Below are 25943 nucleotides of genomic sequence, written 5' to 3' on the forward strand. Positions count from 1 at the left end.
TGAAATTCCAAAAAAAAATCCCGGAAAAATCAGTTCAATCCCAGTAAGGCCCAGTTCAATTCCAGTTCAATCCCAGTAAGGCCCAGTCCATCCCAGTCCCTCCCAGTTCATCCCAGTTCAATCCCAGTAAGGCCCAGTCCATCCCAGTCCATCCCAGTTCATCCCAGTTCAATCCCAGTTTGTCCCAGTCCATCCCAGTTCATCCCAGTTCAATCCCAGTTTGTCCCAGTCCCTCCCAGTTCAATCCCAGTAAGGCCCAGTCCCTCCCAGTTCAATCCCAGTTCATTCCCAGTTCATCCCAGTTCCCCCCCGTCCCTCCCAGTCTGTCCCAGTCCATCCCAGTTCATCCCAGTAAGGCCCAGACCCATCCCAGTAAGACCCTGTCCATTCCCAGTCCATCCCAGTAAGGTCGAGTCCCATCCCAGTTCACTCCCAGTCCATTCCCAGTTCAAACCAGTTCCTCCCAGTTCATCCCAGTCCATCCCAGTTCATCCCAGTTCATCCCAGTTCAATCCCAGTTCAATCCCAGTCTATTCCCAGTTCATCCCAGTCTATTCCCAGTTCAAACCAGTTCATCCCAGTAAGGCCCAATCCAATCCCAGTCCCTCCCAGTTCACTCCAGTCCCTCCCAGTTCATCCCAGTAAGGCTCAGTCCATCCCAGTTCAAACCAGTCCATCCCAGTTCATCCCAGTAAGGCTCAGTCCATCCCAGTTCAAACCAGTCCATCCCAGTTCATCCCAGTAAGGCTCAGTCCATTCCCAGTTCAAACCAGTTCATTTCAGTCTCTCCCCCTCCAATCCCAGTAAGGCCCAGTTCATCCCAGTTCAATCCCAGTCCATCCCAGTCACTCCCAGTCCATCCCAGTCCATCCCAGTACGTCCCAGTTCAATCCCAGTTCAAACCCAGTTCAAACCAGTTCAATCCCAGTCCCTCCCAGTCCATCCCAGTTCAATCCCAGTTCAATCCCAGTCCATCCCAGTCCATCCCAGTCCCTCCCAGTTCATCCCAGTCCAATCCCAGTTCAAACCAGTTCAGCCCAGTAAGGCCCAGTCCATCCCAGTTCAAACCAGTAAAGCCCAGTCCCATCCCAGTAAGGCTGGCCCAATCCCAGTTCGTCCCAGTCCCTCCCAGTTCAATCCAAGTCTAATCCCAGTTCAAACCAGTCCATCCCAGTTCAGCCCAGTTCCCCCCAGTCCCTCCCAGTTCAATCCCAGTTCAGCCCAGTCCATCCCAGTTCATCCCAGTCCATCCCAGTCCATCCCAGTTCATTCCCAGTCCATCCCAGTTTGTCCCAGTCCCTCCCAGTTCAATCCCAGTCCATTCCCAGTTCATCCCAGTCCATCCCAGTTCAATCCCAGTCCATCCCAGTTCATCCCAGTAAGGCCCAGATCCATCCCAGTAAGACCCTGCCCATTCCCAGTCCATCCCAGTAAGGTCGAGTCCCATCCCAGTTCACTCCCAGTCCATTCCCAGTTCAAACCAGTCCCTCCCAGTTCATCCCTGTTCATCCCAGTCCATCCCAGTTCATCCCAGTTCAATCCCAGTTCAATCCCAGTCTATTCCCAGTTCATCCCAGTTCAATCCCAGTCCATCCCAGTTCAATCCCAGTTCATCCCAGTCTATTCCCAGTTCAAACCAGTTCATCCCAGTAAGGCCCAATCCAATCCCAGTCCCTCCCAGTTCACTCCAGTCCCTCCCAGTTCATCCCAGTAAGGCTCAGTCCATCCCAGTTCAAACCAGTCCATCCCAGTTCAATCCCAGTCCGTCCCAGTACGTCCCAGTTCATCCCAGTAAGGCTCAGTCCATTCCCAGTTCAAACCAGTTCATTTCAGTCTCTCCCCCTCCAATCCCAGTAAGGCCCAGTCCAATCCCAGTCCATCCCAGTTCATCCCAGTTCATCCCAGTTCATCCCAGTCCCTCCCAGTTCAATCCCAGTTCACTCCCAGTCCATCCCAGTCCAATCCCAGTTCAATTCCAGTTCAATCCCAGTCCAATCCCAGTTCATCCCAGTTCGTCCCAGTTCAATCCCAGTCCCTCCCAGTCAATCCCAGTCCCTCCCAGTCAATCCCAGTCCCTCCCAGTTTACTCCAGTCCCTCCCAGTTCATCCCAGTAAGGCTCAGTCCATCCCAGTTCAAACCAGTCCATCCCAGTAAGGTCGAGTCCCATCCCAGTTCACTCCCAGTCCATTCCTGGTTCAAACCAGTCCCTCCCAGTCCATCCCAGTTCAGCCCAGTAAAGCCCAGTTCAATCCCAGTAAGGCCCAGTCCATTCCCAGTTCATCCCAGTCCAATCCCAGTTCAAACCAGTTCAGCCCAGTAAGGCCCAGTCCATCCCAGTTCAAACCAGTAAAGCCCAATCCCATCCCAGTAAGGCCTGGCCCAATCCCAGTTCGTCCCAGTCCATCCCAGTTCAATCCAAGTCTAATCCCAGTTCAAAACAGTCCATCCCAGTTCAGCCCAGTAAAGCCCAGTTCAATCCCAGTCCATCCCAGTAAGGCCCAGTTTGTCCCAGTTCAATCCCAGTAATTCCCAGTCCCTCCCAGTTCATCCCAGTCCCTCCCAGTCCCTCCCAGTCCCTCCCAGTTCAATCCCAGTTCATCCCAGTTCATCCCAGTCCATCCCAGTTCATCCCAGTTCATCCCAGTTCAATCCCAGTCCATCCCAGTCCATCCCAGTTCAATCCCAGTTCAATCCCAGTCCCTCCCAGTTCAATCCCAGTTCATCCCAGTCCATCCCAGTTCATCCCAGTTCATCCCAGTTCAATCCCAGTTCATCCCAGTCCATCCCAGTTCATCCCAGTTCATCCCAGTTCAATCCCAGTTCATCCCAGTTCATCCCAGTTCATCCCAGTTCATCCCAGTCCATCCCAGTTCCCCCCAGTCCATCCCAGTCCCTCCCAGTTCAATCCCAGTCTGGCCCAGTCCCAAACTGGGCGTTACTGGGAGGGCGGTGCTGACTCAGCAGCTCCAGGGCTGGGACTGGGAACCTCCCAGTTCAAACCAGTTCAAACCAGTTCAAACCAGTTCGGGCCAGGAGCTCCTCCCAGTTCATCCCAGTTCAAACCAGTCCAAACCAGCCCATCCCAGAACCCTCCCAGTTCAAACCAGTAACCCCCAGACCCCTCCCAGTTCATCCCAGTTCAAACCAGTCCATCCCAGTTCCCTCCCAGTTCATCCCAGTTCATCCCAGTTCAAACCAGTAACCCCCAGACCCCTCCCAGTCCATCCCAGTACTTCCCAGTTTATCCCAGTTCATCCCAGTAACCCCCAGTAACCCCTCCCGGTGCTCCCAGTTCGCTCCCAGTTAATCCCAGTTCATCCCAGTAACCCCTCCCAGTGCTCCCAGTTCAAACCAGTAACCCCCAATGCCTTCCCAGTGCTCCCAGTTCCCTCCCAGTCCATCCCAGTAACTCCCAGTAACCCCTCCCGGTGCTCCCAGTTCAAACCAGTAACTCCCCAGTGCCTTCCCAGTGCTCCCAGTTCAAACCAGTTCATCCCAGTAACTCCCAGTAACCCCTCCCAGTGCTCCCAGTTCAAACCAGTTCACACCAGTTCATCCCAGTTCATCCCAGTAACCCCTCCCAGTGCTCCCAGTCCATCCCAGTTCATCCCAGTTCATCCCAGTAACTCCCAGTAACCCCTCCCAGTGCTCCCAGTTCATCCCAGTTTATCCCAGTAACTCCCAGTAACCCCTCCCAGTGCTCCCAGTTCCCTCCCAGTTCACACCAGTAACCCCTCCCAGTGCTCCCAGTTCGCTCCCAGTTCATCCCAGTTTATCCCAGTTCATCCCAGTTCAAACCAGTAATCTCCCAGTTCATCCCAGTAACCCCTCCCAGTGCTCCCAGTTCATCCCAGTTCACACCAGTTCATCCCAGTTCCCTCCCAGTTCACACCAGTAACTCCCAGTAACCCCTCCCAGTCCATGCCAGTTCATCCCAGTCCATCCCAGTAACCCCTCCCAGTGCTCCCAGTTCACACCAGTAACCCCTCCCAGTTTATCCCAGTCCATCCCAGTAACCCCTCCCAGTGCTCCCAGTTCACACCAGTAACCCCTCCCAGTTTATCCCAGTCCATCCCAGTAACCCCTCCCAGTGCTCCCAGTTCATCCCAGTTTATCCCAGTTCAAACCAGTCCATCCCAGTCCCTCCCAGTTCATCCCAGTCCATCCCAGTAACCCCTCCCAGTCCCTCCCAGTTCGCTCCCAGTTCATCCCAGTTTATCCCAGTCCCTCCCAGTCCATCCCAGTAACCCCTCCCAGTGCTCCCAGTCCCTCCCAGTCTCTCCCCTCCCCCACTCGTTAACGGCAGCCCCCGTTAATGACCAACCCCATTAATGAACAGCAATTGATTCATTAACCCGGCCCTAATTAACCCCGGCATTAATTAACCCCCCTTTAATTAACCCCGTCTTTAATTAACCCTCATTAATTAAATCCCATTAATTAACCCTGGCATTAATTAACCCCTATTTATTAACTCTCATTAATTACCCTCATCTTTAATTAACACTCAATAATTAACATAATCATTAATGAACCCTCATTAATTAACCCCCATTAGTTAACCCCCATTAATTAACTTAATCTTTAACTCTCATTAATTAACCCTCATTAACTAACCCTCATTATTAACCCCCATTAATTAACCCTGGCATTAATTAAGCCCCATTAATTAACCCTCATTAATTAACTCCCATTAATTAACTCTGGCATTAATTAACCCCTATTAATTCTCATTAATTACCCTCATCTTTATTGAACACTCAATAATTAACATAATCATTAATTAACCCTCATTAATTAACCCCCATTAATTAACTTAATCTTTAATTAACTCTCGTTAATTAACCCTCATTAACTATCCCTCATTATTAACCCCCATTAATTAACCCTGGCATTAATTAAGCCCCATTAATTAACCCTCATTAATTAACTCCCATTAATTAACCCTGGCATTAATTAACCCCTATTCATTAACTCTCATTAATTACTCTCATCTTTAATTAACACTCAATAATTAACATAATCATTAATTAACCCTCATTAATTAACCCCCGTTAACTTAATCTTTAATTAACTCTCGTTAACTAACCCTCATTAACTAACCCTCATTATTAACCCCCATTAATTAACCCTGGCATTAATTAAGCCCCATTAATTAACCCTCATTAATTAACTCCCATTAATTAACTCTGGCATTAATTAACCCCTATTAATTCTCATTAATTACCCTCATCTTTATTGAACACTCAATAATTAACATAATCATTAATTAACCCTCATTAATTAACCCTCATTAATTAACCCCCATTAATTTACTCTTTAACTCTCATTAATTAACCCTCATTAACTAACCCTCGTTATTAACCCCCATTAATTAACCCTGGCATTAATTAACTCTCATTAGTTACCCTCATCTTTAATGAACACTCAATAATTAACATAATCATTAATTAACCCTCATTAATTAACTTAATTTTTAGCTCTCATTAATTAACCCTCATTAACTAACCCTCATTATTAACCCCCATTAATTAACCCTGGCATTAATTAAGCCCCATTAATTAACCCTGCCTTTAATTAATTCTCCTTAATTAACCCCATTAATTAACCCAGTCTTTAATTAACCCTCATTAATTAACCCCATTAATTAAAAATTTTAATGAGCCACATTAATTACTCCATTAATTTCCCCTCATTAATTAAGCCAATTAACCCCCCATTAATTAACCCTGCCATTAATTCCCATGAATTAACCCCCAACATTAACCCCAGCATTAATTAACCTCCATTAATAAACTCTCATTAATTATCCATATTAATTAATCAGAGAATTAATTAATGCCCATTAATCAACCACATTCATTACCCTGTTAATTAACCCCATTAATTAATCCAATTAATTGGCCCTAGTAGTTAACTCCCATTAATTAACCTGGTCATTAATTAACCCTCATTAACTCCCATTAATTAACCTCCAGAATTAATTAATTTCTATTAATTAGCCCCCATTAAGCCCATTAACAGACCCCCACTAATTAACTCCGTCATTAATTAACTCATAGTACTTAACCCCATTAATTAACCCTGGCATTAAATAACCGGCATTAATTAGCCCCATTAATTAGCCCTCGTTAATTAACCCTATTAATTAAGCCCAGAATTATTAACCTCCATGATTAGCCCTCATTAATTAACCTGGTATTATTTACCTCATCATTAATTAACTGTCCTTAATAGCCCCCATTATTTAACCCATCATTAATTAACACCCATTAATTAACCTATCATTAATTAACCCCATTAACTAAGGTGCCAATTAATGAATCCCACAGCTAATTAACCACCTCCATTAATTAATTAATGACCCCAATGAACAGCTCCCCCTCAATACCCAAACCCCAGTAATTAATTAAACACCCAATTACGCCCATAATTAATTAAACCCCAGTTAATTAATCAAATCAATTAGCCCCAATTAACGCCCTTAATTAGCCACCCCCACTAATTGCACAAACCAATTAATTAATAATCTCTGCTAATTATCCATTGTGGTAATTAGCACACCCAGGAATTAATTAACTTCTTGCGGTAATTAATTAATGAAATCTAATTAACAACTTGTCAATAATAACCATTAATGAATTAATAATTAATAACTCCATTAATCGTCCCGAGCCCCGTTCATTACCCCGTTACCCCCCAAGCCATTAATTAGCCCCTAATTAACCAATTAACAACGCTAATTAATCAAATTCCCTTTATTTAACAAAACCCCCCCAGGCCCCGCCCACACCCCAAACCCCGCGGCCACTTCCGGGTTAGGCCACGCCCACTTCCGTCTTTGACCACGCCCACCCTCGAGCAGCGCCGGGCTCTTCCGGGTTAGGCCACGCCCATTCTTACATGGCGCCAGTGACTTCCGGGTTAGGCCACACCCCCGACGGATGAGCGATGACGTCATTTCTCCTTGGGAGGGGGCCTGGGGGGGGAGAACCAGTGAGAAACCGGCGAGAAACCAGTATGGACCAGTATGGACCAGTATAAACCAGTACGGACCAGTATAAACCGGTATGGACCAGTACGGACTGGTATAAACCCGTATGGACCAGTGAGAAACCAGTACAGACCAGTATAAACCAGTATGGACCAGTGAAAAACCAGTGTAAACCAGTATAAATCAGTATGGACCAGTGAGAAACCAGTACGGACCAGTATAAACCAGTATGGACCAGTACAGACCAGTATAAACCAGTATGGACCAGTACAAACCAGTATAAACCAGTTCCCATTTTTCACCACAAAATCACCATTTCTGCACCTAAACCTCCCAAATTTTTCCCCCAGTCCCTCCCAGTATAAACCAGTATAACCCAGTGCCCTCCCAGTATAAACCAGTATAACCCAGTCCCCTTTCCCCCCCCATCCCCATTTTTCCCCGTAAAATCCCCATTTTTCACCCCAAAATCGCCATTTTTGTGCCCAAAACTCCCAAATTATTCCCGCCAGTCCCTCCCAGTATAAACCAGTACAACCCAGTGCCCTCCCAGTCCTTCCCAGTATAAACCAGTACAAACCAGTATAACCCATTCCCTGTTTAATCCCCAAAATCCCCATTTTTCCCCATAAAATCCCAATTTTTCACCCCAAAATCTCCATTTTTGCACCTAAATCTCCCAAATTTTTTCCTCCCAGCCCCTCCCAGTATAAACCAGTATAACCCAGTATAAACCAGTATAAACCAGTATGAACCAGTTCCCATTTTTCCTCCCAAAATCCCAATTTCACCCCAAAATCCCCATTTTTCCACCCTAAAATCTCCATTTTTGCACCTAAAACTCCCGGGTTTTTTCCCCCCAGTCCCCTCCCAGTATAAACCAGTATAAACCAGTATAACCCAGTATAAACCAGCACAACCCAGTGCCCTCCCAGTATAACCCAGTCCCCTTTTCCCCCCCCAATCCCCATTTTTCCCCGTAAAATCCCCATTTTCCACCCCAAAATCTCCATTTTTCCGCTTAGAACTCCCGAATTTTTTTCCCCCCGGCCCCTCCCAGTATAAACCAGTATAACCCAGTGCCCTCCCAGTACAAACCAGTATAAACCAGTCCCTCCCTGTGCCTCCCAGTTACCTTTCTATGTCCATAAAATCCCCATTTTCCACCCCAAAATCTCCATTCTTGCGCCTAAAACTCCCGGGTTTTTTCCTCCCAGTCCCTCCCAGTATAAACCAGTATAACCCAGTCTGTCCCAGTATAAACCAGTATATCCCAGTATAACCCAGTCCCCTTTTCCCCCCCCAATCCCCATTTTTCCCTGTAAAATCCCCATTTTTCACCCCAAAATTCCCATTTTTGTGCCCGAATCTCCCAAATTATTCCCCCCAGTCCCTCCCAGTATAAACCAGTACAACCCAGTGCCCTCCCAGTCCTTCCCAGTCTATCCCAGTATAAACCAGTATAACCCAGTCCCCTTTTAGCCCCCAAAATCCCCATTTTTCACCCCAAAATCCCCAATTTCCACCCCAAAATCTCCATGTTTGTGCCTAAAACTCCCGGATTTTTTCCCCTCAGCCCCTCCCAGTATAAACCAGTATAACCCAGTCTGTCCCAGTATAAACCAGTATATCCCAGTATAACCCAGTCCCCTTTTCCCCCCCCAATCCCCATTTTTCCCCGTAAAATCCCCATTTTTCACCCCAAAATTCCCATTTTTGTGCCCGAATCTCCCAAATTATTCCCCCCAGTCCCTCCCAGTATAAACCAGTATAACCCAGTGCCCTCCCAGTCCTTCCCAGTCTATCCCAGTATAAACCAGTATAACCCAGTCCCCTTTTAATCCCCAAAATTCCCATTTTCCTCCATAAAATCCCCATCTTCCACCCCAAAATCTCCATTTTTGTGCCCAAAACTCCCGGATTTTTTCCCCTCAGCCCCTCCCAGTATAAACCAGTATAACCCAGTGCCCTTTTAGCCCCCAAAATTCCCATTTTTCCCCATAAAATCCCCATTTTTCACCCCAAAATCTCCATTTTTGCGCCTAAAACTCCCGGGTTTTTTCCCCCCGGCCCCTCCCAGTATAAACCAGTACAACCCAGTATCCCCCAGTCACCGGTAGACGCCGACCACCACGGCGTGGTCCCTCTCGTAGGGCTCCAGCGTCAGCTGCTCCTGCGGCTTCATCCTCTCGGCCGTCATCTTCCTCACCTCGCCCGCGAACACGGCCTCGGCCGGCGCCGTCGAGTCGATGCAGTTCGCCTGCGGGGAGCGGCCCGGACTGGGTTGGACTGGGAGGGACTGGTTTGGACTGGTTTGGACTGGTTTGGACTGGTTTGGACTGGGAGGGACTGGGAGGGACTGGTTGCAATGGTTTGGATTGGTTGGAACTGGTTTGGACTGGTTGGAACTGGTTTGGACTGGTTGGAACTGGTTGGAATGGTTTGGACTGGTTTGGGACTGGTTTGGAGTGGGAGGGACTGGTTTGGACTGGTTTGGAGTGGTTGGAACTGGTTTGGGATGGTTTGGACTGGTTTGGAGTGGTTTGGAACTGGTTTGGACTGGTTTGGACTGGTTGCAATGGTTTGGAGTGGTTGGAACTGGTTTGGGATGGTTTGGACTGGTTTGGGACTGGTTTGGACTGGTTTGGAGTGGGAGGCACTGGTTTGGAATGGTTTGGACTGGTTTGGACTGGTTGGAACTGGTTTGGGACTGGTTTGGACTGGTTTGGGACTGGTTTGGACTAGGAGGGACTGGGAGGGACTGGGAGGGACTGGTTTGGGACTGGTTGGAATGGTTTGGAGTGGTTGGAACTGGTTTGGACTGGTTTGGACTGGTTGGAACTGGTTTGGGACTGGTTTGGAGAGGTTTGGACTGGTTGGAACTGGTTTGGACTGGTTGGAACTGGTTTGGGACTGGTTTGGAGAGGTTTGGACTGGTTTGGAACTGGTTTGGACTGGTTTGGAGTGGTTGGAATGGTTTGGATTGGTTTAGACTTGTTTAGACTGGTTTGGAATGGTTGGAATGGTTTGCACTGGTTTGGAACTGGTTTGGGACTGGTTTGGACTGGTTGGAACTGGTTTGGGATGGTTGGGACTGGTTGGAACTGGTTTGGGACTGGTTGGACTGGTTTGGAATGGTTTGGAGTGGTTTGGAACTGGTTTGGACTGGTTTGGACTGGTTGCAATGGTTTGGAGTGGTTGGAATGGTTTGGGATGGTTTGGACTGGTGGGAATGGTTTTGAACTGGTTTGGACTGGTTTGGGACTGGCTGGAACTGGTTTGGACTGGTTGGAATGGTTTGGACTGGTTGGGACTGGTTTGGACTGGTTTGGGACTGGTTTGGAACTGGTTTGGACTGGTTGGAATGGTTGGAACTGGTTTGGACTGGTTGGAACTGGTTGGGACTGGTTGGAATGGTTGGAACTGGTTTGGACTGGTTGGAACTGGTTTGGACTGGTTTGGGACTGGTTTGGACTGGTTGGGACTGGTTTGAACCAGTTAGAACCAGTTAGAACCAGTTAGAACCAGTCAGATCCCAGTCAGCTCCCAGTCAGAACCAGTCTGAGCCAGTTAGACCCCAGTTAAAACCAGTTAGAACCAGTTAGAACCCAGTTAGAACCGGTCAGAACCAGTTTGAGCCCAGTTAGAACCAGTTCAATCCCAGTCAGAACCAGTTTGAGGCACTCGGAACCAGTTCAATCCCAGTTCAATCCCAGTCAGAACCAGTCTGAGCCAGTCAGATCCCAGTTAGAACCAGTTAGAACTGGTTTGAGCTGGTTCCATCCCAGTCAGATCCCAGTTAGAACCAGTTTGAACCCAGTTAGAACCAGTGAAATCCCAGTTAGAACCAGTTTGATCCAGTTAGAAGTGGTTCAATTCCAGTTAGAACCGGTTAGATCCCAGCTAGAACCAGTTAGAACTGGTTTGAACCAGTTCAATCCCAGTTAGAACCAGTTAGAGTTGGTTTGAACCAGTGAAATCCCAGTTAGATCCCAGTCAGAACCAGTTAGATCTGGTTTGAGCTGGTTCAATCCCAGTGAGATCCCAGTTAGAACCAGTTTGAGCCAGTCAGAAGTGGTTCAATCCCAGTTAGATCCCAGTTGGATCCCAGTTAGAACCAGTTAGAGTTGGCTTGAACCAGTGAAATCCCAGTTAGAACCAGTAAGAACCAGCCAGAACCCAGTCAGCTCCCAGTTAGAACCAGTTTGAGCCCAGTCAGACCCCAGTTAAAACCAGTTAGAACCCAGTTAGAACTGGTCAGAACCAGTCTGAGCCACTTAGATCCCAGTTAGAACCAGTTAGATCTGGTTTGAGCTGGTTCCATCCCAGTCAGATCCCAGTTAGAACCAGTTAGAACCAGTTGGAACTGGTTTGAGCCACTTAGAACCAGTGAAATCCCAGTTAGAACCAGTTTGATCCAGTTAGAACCAGTTAGAGTTGGTTTGAACCAGTTCAATCCCAGTTAGAACCAGTAAGAACCAGCCAGAACCCAGTTAGAACCGGTTAGAACCAGTTTGAGCCACTTAGAACCAGTGAAATCCCAGTTAGAACCAGTTTGAGCCAGTTAGAAGTGGTTCAATCCCAGTTAGAACCAGTCAGCTCCCAGTTAGAACCAGTTTGAGCCCAGTCAGAACCAGTCTGAGCCAGTTAGATCCCAGTTAGAACCAGTTAGAACCCAGTTAGAACTGGCCAGAACCAGTTCAATCCCAGTCAGAACCAGTTTGAGGCACTCGGAACCAGTTCAATCCCAGTCAGATCCCAGTCAGAACCAGTCTGAGCCAGTCAGATCCCAGTTAGAACCAGTTAGATCTGGTTTGAACTGGTTCCATTCCAGTCAGATCCCAGTTGGATCCCAGTTAGAACCAGTTTGAACCCAGTTAGAACCAGTGAAATCCCAGTTAGATCCCAGTTGGATCCCAGTTAAAACCAGTTAGAGTTGGCTTGAACCAGTGAAATCCCAGTTAGAACCAGTTTGAGCCAGTCAGAACTGGTTAAATCCCAGTTAGATCCCAGTTGGATCCCAGTTAGAACCAGTTAGAGTTGGCTTGAACCAGTTCAATCCCAGTTAGAACCAGTTAGAACCAGCCAGAACCCGGTCAGATCCCAGTTAGAACCAGTTTGAGCCCAGTCAGACCCCAGTTAAAACCAGTTAGAACCCAGTTAGAACCGGTCAGAACCAGTTCAATCCCAGTTAGAACCAGTTTGAGCCCAGTCAGAACCAGTCTGAGCCAATTAGATCCCAGTTAGAACCAGTTAGATCTGGTTTGAGCTGGTTCCATCCCAGTTAGATCCCAGTTGGATCCCAGTTAGAACCAGTTAGAACTGGTTTGAGCCACTCACAACCAGTGAGATCCCAGTTAGAACCAGTTTGAGCCAGTCAGAACTGGTTCAATCCCAGTTAGATCCCAGTTGGATCCCAGTTAGAACCAGTTAGAGCTGGTTTGAACCAGTGAAATCCCAGTTAGAACCAGTAAGAACCAGCCAGAACCCAGTCAGATCCCAGTTAGAACCAGTACAAACCAGTTCAGCGCCGGTCAGAACCAGTTCAAGCCAGCGTAACTCCAGCGCAGAACCAGTTCAAACCAGTTTGAACAAGTTCAAACCAGCAGAACCAGTTCGAACCAGTTCAAACCAGTTCGAACCAGTTTGAACCAGTTCAAACCAGTTCAAACCAATCTGTCCCAGTTCAAACCAGTCTGTCCCAGTTCAAACCAGCAGAACCAGTTCAAACCAGTTCAACTGCAGTTAAAAACCAACTCAAACCCGTTCAAACCAGTCCGTCCCAGTCTGAACCAGTTCAAACCAGTTCAAACCAGTCCGTCCCAGTTGGAACCAGTTCAACTGCAGTTAAAAACCAACTCAAACCAGTTCAAACCAGTTCAAACCAGCAGAACCAGTTCAAACCAGTTCAAGCCCGGTTCCAGACTGGTTCCAGCCACCCGGGGCCCTGTACTGGTCTCTAACTGGCCTGTACTGGTTTATACTGGTGCGTACTGGTCTGTACTGGTTTATACTGGTCCATACTGGTTTATACTGGTCCGTACTGGTCTGTACTGGTTTATACTGGTCTGTACTGGTTTATACCAGCCCATACTGGTCCATACTGGTCCATACTGGTCCGTACTGGTCCATACTGGTCTCTACTGGTCCATACTGGTTTATACTGGTCCGTACTGGTTTATACCAGTCCATACTGGTCCATACTGGTTTATACTGGTCCATTCTGGTCTGTACTGGTTTATACTGGTCTGTACTGGTTTATACCAGCCCATACTGGTCCATACTGGTCCATACTGGTCCGTACTGGTCCATACTGGTTTATACTGGTCTGTACCTTGATGGAGATGAGGAAGTGCCCCCCGGCGCGCAGGAAGTGATGGATGGTGCTGGTCTGTACTGGTCTATACTGGTCTGTACTGGTCTGTACTGGTTTATACTGGTTTATACTGGTCTGTACTGGTTTATACTGGTTTATACTGGTTTATACTGGTCCATACCTTGATGGAAATCAGGAAGTGCCCCCCGGCGCGCAGGAGGTGATGGATGGTGCTGGTCTGTACTGGTTTATACTGGTTTATACTGGTCTATACAGGTCTATACTGGTTTATACTGGTTTATACTGGTCCATACCTTGATGGAAATGAGGAAGTGCCCCCCGGCGCGCAGGAAGTGATGGATGGTGCTGGTCTGTACTGGTTTATACTGGTCTGTACTGGTCTGTACTGATTTATACCAGCCCATACTGGTCTATACTGGTCTATACTGGTCCATACTGGTCCGTACTGGTTTATACTGGTTTATACTGGTCCATACCTTGATGGAAATCAGGAAGTGCCCCCCGGCGCGCAGGAAGTGATGGATGGTGCTGGTCTGTACTGGTTTATACTGGTTTATACTGGTCTGTACTGGTTTATACCAGCCCATACTGGTCTATACTGGTCTATACTGGTCCATACTGGTCTGTACTGGTTTATACTGGTTTATACTGGTCCATACCTTGATAGAAATCAGGAAGTGCCCCCCGGCGCGCAGGAAGTGATGGATGGTGCTGGTCCGTACTGGTCTATACTGGTCTGTACTGGTCTGTACTGGTTTATACTGGTCTATACTGGTCTATACTGGTCCATACTGGTCTGTACTGGTTTATACTGGTTTATACTGGTCCATACCTTGATAGAAATCAGGAAGTGCCCCCCGGCGCGCAGGAAGTGATGCGCGTTCAGCGCCACGATTCGCGTCTGGTCCGGCTGCGCCACGTCGGCGAAGATCACGTCCACCATGCCTGGGAAAAACCAAATTTGTACCAAATTTGTACCAAATTTATACCAAAATTTCAGAAAAAATCCCAAAATTCCAGAAAGAATCCCAAAATTTCCACAAAATTTCTCAAAATTCCCCCAAAATTCCAGCCAGGAACCCAAGATTTGGTGCCCACCAAGATCACGTCCACCATGCCTGGGAAAAACCAAATTTGTACCAAATTTATACCAAAATTCCAGAAAAAATCCCAAAATTCCAGAAAAAATCCCCAAATTCCAGAAAGAATCCCAAAATTTCAGGAAAAAACCCCAAAATTTCCACAAAATTCCTTAAAATTCCCCCAAAATTCCAGCCAGGAACCCAAGATTTGGTGCCCACCAAGATCACGTCCACCATGCCTGGGAAAAACCAAATTTACACCAAATTATCCCAAATTTGTCCCAAAATTCCAGGAAAAGCCCAAAATTCCAGGAAAAAATGCCAAAATTCCAGAAAAAATCCCCAAATTTCCATGAAATTCCTCAAAATTTCCACAATATTTCTCAAAATTCCAGCCAGGAACCCAAAATGGTCCCAAAATTTGGTGCCCAGCAAGATCACGTCCACCATGCCTGGGAAAACCCAAATTTGTACCAAAGTATCCCAAATTTGTCCCAAAATTCCAGGAAAAGCCCAAAATTCCAGGAAAAAAATCCCAAAATTCCAGAAAAAAACCCCAAAATTTCCATGAAATTCCTCAAAATGTCCACAAAATTTCTCAAAATTCCAGCCAGGAACCCAAAATTTGGTGCCCACCAGGATCACGTCCACCAGGCCTGGGAAATCCCAAATCGGCACAAAATTATCCCAAAATTCCAGAAAAATCCAAAAATTCCAGAAAAAAACTCCAAAATTCCAGGAAAAAACCCCAAAATTTCCACAAAATTTCTCAAAATTCCCCCAAAATTCCAGCCAGGAACCCAAAATTTGGTGCCCGCCAAGATCACGTCCACCATGCCTGGGAAAACCCAAATTTGTACCAAAGTATCCCAAATTTGTCCCAAAATTCCAGGAAAAAATGCCAAAATTCCAGAAAAAATCCCAAAATTTCCATGAAATTCTTCAAAATTTCCACAATATTTCTCAAAATTCCAGCCAGGAACCCAAAATGAGCCCAAAATTTGGTGCCCACCAAGATCACGTCCACCATGCCTGGGAAAAACCAAATTTACACCAAATTATCTCAAATTTGTCCCAAAATTCCAGGAAAAGCCCAAAATTCCAGAAAAAATCCCAAAGTTTCCATGAAATTCCTCAAAATTTCCACAAAATTCCCCCAAAATTCCAGCCAGGAACCCAAAATGACCCCAAAATTTGGTGCCCACCAGGATCACGTCCACTATGCCTGGAATGGAGGGAAAACCCAAATTTATCCCAAAATTTCCCAAATTTATCCCAAAATTTCCTGGAATTCCAGAAGAAAAACAAAAATTCCAGAAAAAAACCCCCAAATTTCCATGGAATTCCCATAAAATTCCAGCCAGAACCTTCTCCAGAAGCTCCAAATCCACTCCAAAATCCCCAAAATTTTGAGGAGACCCCAAAATTCTTCTCCAGGACCCCAAAATCACCTCAAGCCCCACCCAGAACACCCCAAAACCTCCAGAACCTTCTCCAGAACTTCAAGAACCTTCTCCAGAAGCTCCAAAGCAACTCAAAAATGGCCAAAATTTTGAGGAGACCCCAAAATTGTTCTCCGGATCTCCAAAACCACCTCAAGTTCCACCAAGGACACCCCAAAACCTCCAGAACCTTCTCCAGAACCTCCAGAACCTTCTCCAGAACCTCCTCCAGAACCTTCTCCAGAACCTCCCAACCAACTCAAAAATGCCCAAAATTTCAAGGAGACCCCAAAATTGTTCTCCGGATCTCCAAAATCACCTCAAGCCCAACCCAGGACACCCCAAGATCTCCAGAACCTTCTCCCACCGGCCCCAAATGTCCCCGAATGTTCTCCCTGAGGTGTCACCACCTCCCAAAATTCTGAGGAGACCCCAAAATTCTTCTCCAGGACCCCAAAATCACCTCAAGCCCCACCCAGAACACCCCAAAACCTCCAGAACCTTCTCAAGAACTTCAAGAACCTTCTCCAGAAGCTCCAAACCAACTCAAAAATCGCCCAAAATTTTCAGGAGACCCCAAAACCACCTGGAGCCAGAGCGAGGAGAAACCCGAACATCTCCAGAACGTCCGGATCCCCTCGGAGCCCCTCAAAAGCTCCTCCAGAACCTTCCAGAACTGGGGGAGACGCCAAAATCACCCGGGTGGGACCCGGGTCTAAGCCCCGCCCCCTTTGGGCACTGACCACGCCCCCTTTCAGTGACTGACCAATCAGCATGCGGTATTTGTGCGGGTGCCGCGCGTCCTCGATGACCGGCACCACGTTCGTTCCCACGGGTGCGACCCCAGCATGAAGCCCCGCCCCCTTTGGACACTGACCACGCCCCCTTTCCCAGACTGACCAATCAGCATGCGGTACTTGTGCGGGTGCCGCGCGTCCTCGATGACCGGCACCACGTTCGTTCCCACGGGTGTGACCCAGGATGAAGCCCCGCCCCCTTTGGACACTGACCACGCCCCCAGGTGTAAGCCCCGCCCCCGGGTGTGTCACTGACCAATCAGCATGCGGTACTTGTGCGGGTGCCGCGCGTCCTCGATGACCGGCACCACGTTCGTTCTCTTCTTGGCCACGTTGAGCAGGTCGCGGCCCGAGCGGTGCGAGAACTCCACGGCGTAGACCACGCCCTCCTGGCATGGGGGGGGCAAAGGTCACCGGGGGTCACCAGGGGTCAGCAAAGGTCACCAAAGGTCAGCGATGGCCACCCGAGGTCAGCGATGGCCACCAAAGGTCATCAGTGGTCACCACAGGTCAGCAATGGTCACCAAAGGTCAGCAATGGTCATCAAAGGTCAGCGATGGTCATCAAAGGTCAGCGATGGCCACCAAAGGTCAGCGATGGTCATCAAAGGTCAGCAATGGTCATCAAAGGTCAGCGATGATCACCAAAGGTCAGCAACGGTCACCACAGGTCACCAAAGGTCATCAGTGGTCACCACAGGTCAGCAATGGCCACCAAAGGTCACCAAAGGTCAGCAATGGCCACCACTGGTCAGCGATGGCCACCAAAGGTCAGCGATGGTCACCAAAGGTCAGCGATGGCCACCAAAGGTCATCAGTGGTCACCAAAGGTCATCAGAGGTCACCAAAGGTCAGCGATGGCCACCAAAGGTCAGCGATGGCCACCAAAGGTCAGCGATGGTCATCAAAGGTCAGCAATGGTCATCAAAGGTCATCAATGTTCATCGATGGCCACCAAAGGCCAGCAATTGTCACCAAAGGTCACCAAAGGTCAGCGATGGCCACCAAAGGTCATCAGTGGTCATCAAAGGTCATCAGTGGTCACCACAGGTCAGCCAAGGTCATCAATGTTCATCAATGGTCACCAATGGTCAGCAATGGCCACCAAAGGTCATCAGTGGTCACCAAAGGTCAGCAATGGTCACCAAAGGTCAGCGATGGCCACCAAAGGTCAGCGATGGCCACCAAAGGTCATCAATGGTCACCAAAGGTCATCAATGGCCACCAAAGATCATCAAAGGTCAGCAATGGCCACCAAAGGTCATCAGAGGTCACCAAAGGTCATCAATGGTCACTCAAGGTCATCAGAGGTCACCAAAGGTCAGCGATGGCCACCAAAGGTCACCCCCAGGTCACCAATGGTCATTGATGTCCACCAAAGGTCACCGGTGTCATCAATGGCCACCAAAGGTCATCAGAGGTCACCAAAGGTCATCAATGGCCACCAAAGGTCAGCAGAGGTCACCAAAGGTCAGCGATGGCCACCAAAGGTCAGCAAAGGTCAGCAATGACCACCAAAGGTCATCAACGTTCATAAAAGGTCACCATGTGTCATCAAAGGTCATCAATGGCCATCAATGGCCACTAGTGGTCAGCAAAGGTCAGCAATGTCCACCCAAGGTCACCAAAGGTCATCAAAAGTCATCAATGGTCACCACTGGTCAGCAAATATCATCAATGGCCACCAAAGGTCACCGGTGTCATCAATGGCCACCAAAGGTCATCAATGGCCACCAAAGGTCAGCGATGGTCACCACAGGTCACCAAAGGTCATCAATGGTCACCAGAGGTCACCAGAGGTCACCAAAGGTCAGCGGTGTCCCCCCGGCGCCCCCTGCGGGTGCCAGCTGCAGCTGCTCCCAGCGCCCCAGGGACACCAAACCGGTGCCAGCCCAGGCCTGGGTGCCACCTCAGCTGTGCCCAGGTGTGCCTGTACCTGTGCCCAGCTGTGTGTGTGCCCATCCCCAAGTGTGTGTGTGCCATCCCCAGGTGTGCCCAGGTGTGCCATGCCCAGGTGTGTGTGTGCCATCCCCAGGTGTGCCCAGGTGTGCCCAGGTGTGTCTGTGCCATCCCCAGGTGTGCCATGCCCAGGTGTGCCTGTACCTGTGCCCAGGTGTGTGTGTGCCCATCCCCAAGTGTGCCCAGGTGTGTCTGTACCATACCCAGGTGTGCCCAGGTGTGTGCCCTGGTGTGTCTGTACCACACCCAGCTGTGCCCAGGTGTGCCTGTACCATACCCAGGTGTGTCTGTACCGGTACCCAGGTGTGCCCAGGTGTGTGTGTGGCCATCCCCAGGTGTGTGTGTGCCCATCCCCAAGTGTGCCCAGGTGTGTCTGCACCATCCCCAGGTGTACCCAGGTGTGCTGGTACCTGTGCCCAGGTGTGTGTGTGCCATCCCCAGGTGTCTGTACCATACCCAGGTGTGTGTGTGCCATCCCCAGGTGTGTCTGTACCCATCCCCAGGTATGCCCAGGTGTGCCCGGGTGTGCCCAGGTGTGCCATACCTGCCCCACGATGTCGCTGACGTGGCTGACGGTGGTGCCCGAGGCCGCGCCCAGGTACAGCACCTTGGCACCTGTGCCCAGGTGTGTGTGTGCCATCCCCAGGTGTGCCTGTACCATCCCCAGGTGTGCCCAGGTGTGCCCAGGTGTGTGTGTGCCATCCCCAGGTGTGTCTGCACCCATCCCCAGGTGTGCCCAGGTGTGCCCAGGTGTGCCCAGTGTGTGTGCCCAGGTGTGTGTGTGCCATCCCCAGGTGTGCCCAGGTGTGCCCGGGTGTGCCCAGGTGTGCCATACCTGCCCCACGATATCCGATACGTGGCTGACGGTGGTGCCCGAGGCCGCGCCCAGGTACAGCACCTTGGCCCCTGTGCCCAGGTGTGTGTGTGCCATCCCCAGGTGTGCCCGGGTGTGCCCGGGTGTGCCCAGTGTGTGTGCCCAGGTGTGCCATACCTGCCCCACGATATCCGATACGTGGCTGACGGTGGTGCCCGAGGCCGCGCCCAGGTACAGCACCTTGGCACCTGTGCCCAGGTGTGTGTGTGCCATCCCCAGGTGTGCCCAGGTGTGTGTGTGCCATCCCCAGGTGTGTGTGTGCCATCCCCAGGTGTGCCCGGGTGTGCCATACCTGCCCCACGATGTCGGACACGTGGCTGACGGTGGTGCCCGAGGCCGCGCCCAGGTACAGCACCTTGGCACCCGGCCGGATGTGGATGCGGTCGATGCCGCCCAAGATGGCGGCGGCGAGCTTGGAGCGGAACGGGTTCCAGGCGCGGTACTCCACCGAGGCCTCGCCCTCCTGAAACCAGTATAAACCAGTAAGGACTAGTACAGACCAGTATGGACCAGTATAACCCAGTACAGACTGGTATAAATCCCTATATATCCCTATAAACCAGTATGGACCAGTACAACCCAGTTTGGAGCGGAACGGGTTCCAGGCGCGGTACTCCACCGAGGCCTCGCCCTCCTGAAACCAGTACGGACCAGTATAAACCAGTATGAACCAGTATAAACCAGTAAGGACCAGTATAACCCAGTACAGACTGGTACAAATCCCTATATATCCCTATAAACCAGTATGGACCAGTATAACCCAGTTTGGGGCGGAACGGGTTCCAGGCGCGGTACTTGACCAAGGCCTCGCCCTCCTGAAACCAGTACAGACCAGTATGGACCAGTATGAACCAGTATAAACCAGTATGAACCAGTACAAACCAGTAAGGACCAATATAACCCAGTACAGACTGGTACAAGTCCCTATATATCCCTATAAACCAGTACAGACCAGTATAAACCAGTATGAACCAGTATAAACCAGTAAGGACCAGTATGAACCGCTCTGGAATGGCACAAACCAGTAAAAACCAGTACAGACCAGTATAGACTGGTATATATCCCTATAAACCAGTATGGACCAGTATAACCCAGTTTGGAATGGCACAAACCAGTATAAACCAGTAAGGACCAGTATGAACCGCTCTGGAATGGCACAAACCAGTACAAACCAGTATGGACCAGTATGAACTGCTTTGGAATGGCACAAACCAGTATAAACCAGTCTGGACCAGTATGAGCCGCTGTGGAATGGCACAAACCAGTGCAGACCAGTATAAACCAGTTTGGAATGGCACAAACCAGTATAAACCAGTACAAACCAGTATAAACCAGTTTGGAATGGCACAAACCAGTATAAACCAGTACAAACCAGTATAAACCAGTTTGGAATGGCACAAACCAGTATGAACCAGTAAGGACCAGTATAAACCAGTTTGGAATGGCACAAACCAGTACAAACCAGTATAGACCGGTACATATCCCTATAAACCAGTATGGACCAGTATAACCCAGTCTGGAGCGGAACGGGTTCCAGGCGCGGTACTCGACCGAGGCCTCGCCCTCCTGCAAACCAGTATGGACCAGTACAAACCAGTTTGGAATGGCACAAACCAGTATAGACCAGTACAAACCAGTATGGACCAGTATGAACCAGTATAGACCGGTATAGGCTAACATAGACCAGCATGAACTAGTGTATACCAGTATGGACCAGTGCAGACCAGTATGAACCAGTATGGACCAGTGCAGACCAGTATGAACCAGTATGGACCAGTATGGACCAGTGCAGACCAGTATGGACCAGTATGGACCAATATAAACCAGTATGGACCAGTATAAACCAGTATAGACTAATACAGACCAGTATGAACCAGTATGAACCACTATAGACCAGTATGGCTCAGTATGAACCAGTATGAACCAATGTGGTCCAGTATGGACCAGTACAGACCAGTATAAACCAGTATGGACCAGAATGGTCTAGTATAAACCACTATGGACCTGTATGGACCAGTATGAACCAGTATGGACCAGTATGGACCGGTATGGACTAACATAGACCAGTATGAACTGGTATAAACCAGTATGGACCAGTATAAACCAGTATGGACCAGTACAGACCAATATGGACCAGTATGAACCAGTATAGACCGGTATAGACTAATATAGACCAGTATGAACTGGTATGAACCACTATGGACCAGTACAGACCAGTATGGACCAGTATGGTCCAGTATAAACCAGTATGGACTGGTATGGACCAGTCCCTCCCAGTCCCTCCCAGTTTGATCCCAGTCCCCCCCAGTCCCCCCCAGTCCCTCCCAGTCCCATCCCAGTCCCATCCCAGTCCCTCCCAGTATAAACCAGTATATCCCAGTCTCCCCAGTGTGCGGTACCTCGACGCTGATCCGTTTCTCGCCGTACACCGACTCCCCCGGCACCAGGTTCCGCGTCACCAGCGCGTCCTCGCGGCCCCGGCAGATGAACACACCTGCGACGGGAGATACTCCCGGGTTACTCCTGGGTTACACCTGGGTTACACCTGGGATACTCCTGGGTTACTCATGGGATACTCATGGGTTACACCTGGGTTACTCCTGGGTTACACCTGGGATACTCCTGGGATACTCCTGGGATACTCCTGGGTTACTCCTGGGATACTCATGGGTTACACCTGGGTTACACCTGGGATACTCATGGGTTACTCCTGGGTTACACCTGGGTTACACCTGAGATACACCTGGGTTACACCTGAGATACACCTGGGTTACACCCGGGTAACTACACCTGGGTTACACCTGGTACAGGTAACTACGCCTGGGTTACACCTGGGTTACTCCTGGTACAGGTGAGATACTCCTGGGATACACCGGGGTTACACCTGGAGCCAGTGCGGCTCCACCCTCCCAGTATAACCCAGTCCCTCCCAGTACAAACCAGTATAAACCAGTATATCCCAGTACATCCCAGTTACCCTCATGCCGGTGCGGCTCCACCCTCCCAGTATAACCCAGTCCCTCCCAGTATATCCCAGTATAACCCAGTCCCTCCCAGTCCCTCCCAGTACATCCCAGTATATCCCAGTTACCCTCATGCCGGTGCAGCTCCACCGTCCCAGTATAACCCAGTATAACCCAGTTACCCTCCCAGTATATCCCAGTATACCCCAGTATCCCCAGTTACCCACATGCCGGTGCGGCTCCACCCTCCCAGTCCCTCCCAGTATATCCCAGTACATCCCAGTATCCCCAGTTACCCTCATGCCGGTGCGGCTCCACCGTCCCAGTCCCTCCCAGTATATCCCAGTATATCCCAGTATCCCCAGTTACCCTCATGCCAGTGCGGCTCCACCCTCCCAGTCCCTCCCAGTATAACCCAGTTACCCTCCCAGTCCCTCCCAGTATATCCCAGTATATCCCAGTATCCCCAGTTACCCTCATGCCGGTGCGGCTCCACCCTCCCAGTATAACCCAGTCCCTCCCAGTATATCCCAGTATCCCCAGTTACCCTCATGCCGGTGCGGCTCCACCGTCCCAGTCCCTCCCAGTCCCTCCCAGTCCCTCCCAGTATATCCCAGTACATCCCAGTATCCCCAGTTACCCTCATGCCGGTGCGGCTCCACCCTCCCAGTATAACCCAGTATATCCCAGTATATCCCAGTATATCCCAGTATCCCCAGTTACCCTCATGCTGGTGCGGCTCCACCCTCCCAGTACAAACCAGTATAACCCAGTCCCTCCCAGTCCCTCCCACTATATCCCAGTATGTTACCCTCATGCCGGTGCGGCTCCACCGTCACTTTTTTGCCGCCTTTGAAGCCGCCGCGGGCCCCGCCCCTGGCCCCGCCCCCTCGGCCTCGGCCCCGCCCCCGGGGGCCTCCTCGGGCTCCGCCCCCTCCGCGGGCCACGCCCCCTCCTCTGGCTCCGCCCCCTCCGCGGGGCGCGAACCCGGAACCTGCGGGGGGAAACTGGGTTATACTGGGATATACTGGGATAGACTGGGAGGGGAACTGGGTTATACTGGGATATACTGGGAGGGGAACTGGGTTATACTGGGATAGACTGGGAGGGGAACTGGGTTATACTGGGATAGACTGGGAGGGGACCTGGGTTATACTGGGATAGACTGGGAGGGGAACTGGGAGGGACTGGGAGGGGAACTGGGTTATACTGGGATATACTGGGAGGGGAACTGGGTTATACTGGGAGGGACTGGGAGGGGAACTGGGTTATACTGGGATATACTGGGAGGGGAACTGGGTTATACTGGGAGGGACTGGGAGGGGAACTGGGAGGGACTGGGAGGGGAACTGGGGATACTGGGACATACTGGGACATACTGGGAGGGGAACTGGGGATACTGGGATATACTGGGAGGGGAACTGGGGATACTGGGACATACTGGGACATACTGGGAGGGGAACTGGGGATACTGGGACATACTGGGAGGGGAACTGGGGATACTGGGATATACTGGGAGGGACTGGGAGGGGAACTGGGGGTACTGGAAAAGTAACTGGGGCATACTGGTTTATACTGGGAGGAACGGGAAGAGGAATTGGGTTATACTGGGATATACTGGTTTGTACTGGGAGGAAACTGGGGATACTGGGGTATATTGGGAGGGGAACTGGGATGTACTGGGAGGGACTGGGATATACTGGGAAGGGAACTGGGTTATACTGGTTTATACTGGGAGGGACCGGGAAGGGAATTGGGTTATACTGGTTTATACTGGGAGGGGAACTGGGGATACTGGGCTATACTGGGAGTGTTACTGGTCCATACTGGTTTGTACTGGGACTCACCTCTGCCTCGGAATCCACCGCGTCCACCCCGGGGGCTGAAACCTGTGGGGAAACTGGTCAGACTGGGATATACTGGGAGGGACTGGGATTGAACTGGGAGGGACTGGGATAGACTGGGATTGAACTGGGACAAACTGGGATGGACTGGGAGGGACTGGGATGGACTGGGATTGAACTGGGAGGGACTGGGATGGACTGGGATATACTGGGATTGAACTGGGATAGACTGGGAGGGACTGGGATGGACTGGGATTGAACTGGGAGGGACTGGGTTATACTGGGAGGGACTGGGTTATACTGGGATGGACTGGGTTATACTGGGATGTACTGGTTTATACTGGGATGGACTGGGTTATACTGGGATGGACTGGGTTATACTGGGATGGACTGGGTTATACTGGGATGGACTGGTTTATACTGGGATGGACTGGGAGGGAACTGGGATGGACTGGGTTATACTGGGATGGACTGGGTTATACTGGGATGGACTGGGTTATACTGGGGGCAGCTCTGGGGCCTCCCAGTGCTCCCAGTTTGGCTCCAACGCCTCCCCCAGTCTGCTCCCAGTATAACCCAGTATAAACCAGTTACCCCCAAAACGCTCCCAGTTCCCTCCCAGTCCATCCCAGTTCCCCCCAGTTCCCTCCCAGTGTCCCCAGTTCACCTCTGGCTCCATCCCAGTATGGCCCAGTCCCCTCCCAGTTCATCCCAGTCCCCTCCCAGTTCATCCCAGTTCCCTCCCAGTTCATCCCAGTTCCCTCCCAGTTTGTCCCAGTTCCCTCCCAGTTTGTCCCAGTTCCCCCAAATCTTCTCCCAGTCTCTCCCAGTTTGTCCCAGTTTAACCCAGTTCCCCCAAATCCCTTCCCAGTCCATCCCAGTCCCTCCCAGTTCATCCCAGTCCATCCCAGTTACCCCCAAATCCTCTCCCAGTTCCTCCCAGTGTGCCCAGTTCAGCCCTGCCTCCATCCCAGTTCGCTCCCAGTTCATCCCAGTTACCCTCTGATCCTCTCCCAGTCCATCCCAGTCCCTCCCAGTTTGGCCCAATCCCATCCCAGTCCTCTCCCAGTTCATCCCAGTAACCCCAGTTCCCTCTCCCAGTCCCTCCCAGTTCAAACCAGTTCATCCCTCTCTCTCCCACATCCCCCCAGTCTGCGCCAGTCCCTCCCAGTCCCCTCCCAGTATATCCCAGTTCCCCCACAGTCCCTCCCAGTTTGTCCCAGTCCCTCCCAGTTCCCGCCAAATCCTCTCCCAGTTTGTCCCAGTTTATCCCAGTTTCCCCCCAGTCCATCCCAGTTCATCCCAGTCCCTCCCAGTTCATCCCAGTTACCCCCAAATCCTCTCCCAGTTCCCCCCAGTCCCTCCCAGTCCATCCCAGTTCATCCCAGTTACCCCCAAATCCCTTCCCAGTCCCTCCCAGTTTATCCCAGTCCCTCCCAGTTTATCCCAGTCTGTCCCAGTTCCCGCCAAATCCTCTCCCAGTCTATCCGAGTTAGTTCCAGTCCCGCTCAGTCCCTCCCAGTTTATCCCAGTTACCCCAAAATCCCTTCCCAGTCCCTCCCAGTTTGTCCCAGTTTGTCCCAGTTCCCACCCGGCCTCATCGCGCCGCTCTCTCCACGCGTGGCCCGCGCGTCTCTGCCGGAACCGGAAA

At 50.3% G+C, this 25943-nt stretch overlaps 1 protein-coding gene across 1 annotated transcript; it reads right to left on the reverse strand.

Moving 5' to 3' along the window:
• Positions 1–6795: 6795 nt before the first annotated feature.
• LOC134433243 (rRNA 2'-O-methyltransferase fibrillarin-like) lies at positions 6796–25934 on the reverse strand. Its single transcript, XM_063182117.1, has 9 exons — positions 25884–25934; positions 24296–24337; positions 23260–23442; positions 21885–21979; positions 19778–19948; positions 16910–17042; positions 14165–14277; positions 9110–9255; positions 6796–6980 (listed from the first exon to the last, which is right to left on the reverse strand). Exons 1-9 carry the CDS (start codon positions 25891–25893, stop codon positions 6959–6961), a joined length of 915 nt encoding a protein of 304 aa, XP_063038187.1. The 5' UTR covers positions 25894–25934; the 3' UTR covers positions 6796–6958.
• Between the last annotated feature and the right edge of the window lie 9 nt (positions 25935–25943).

The sequence above is a fragment of the Melospiza melodia genome, unplaced genomic scaffold (genome assembly GCF_035770615.1).
Source record: "Melospiza melodia melodia isolate bMelMel2 unplaced genomic scaffold, bMelMel2.pri scaffold_151, whole genome shotgun sequence".
Lineage (NCBI taxonomy): Eukaryota > Metazoa > Chordata > Aves > Passeriformes > Passerellidae > Melospiza > Melospiza melodia.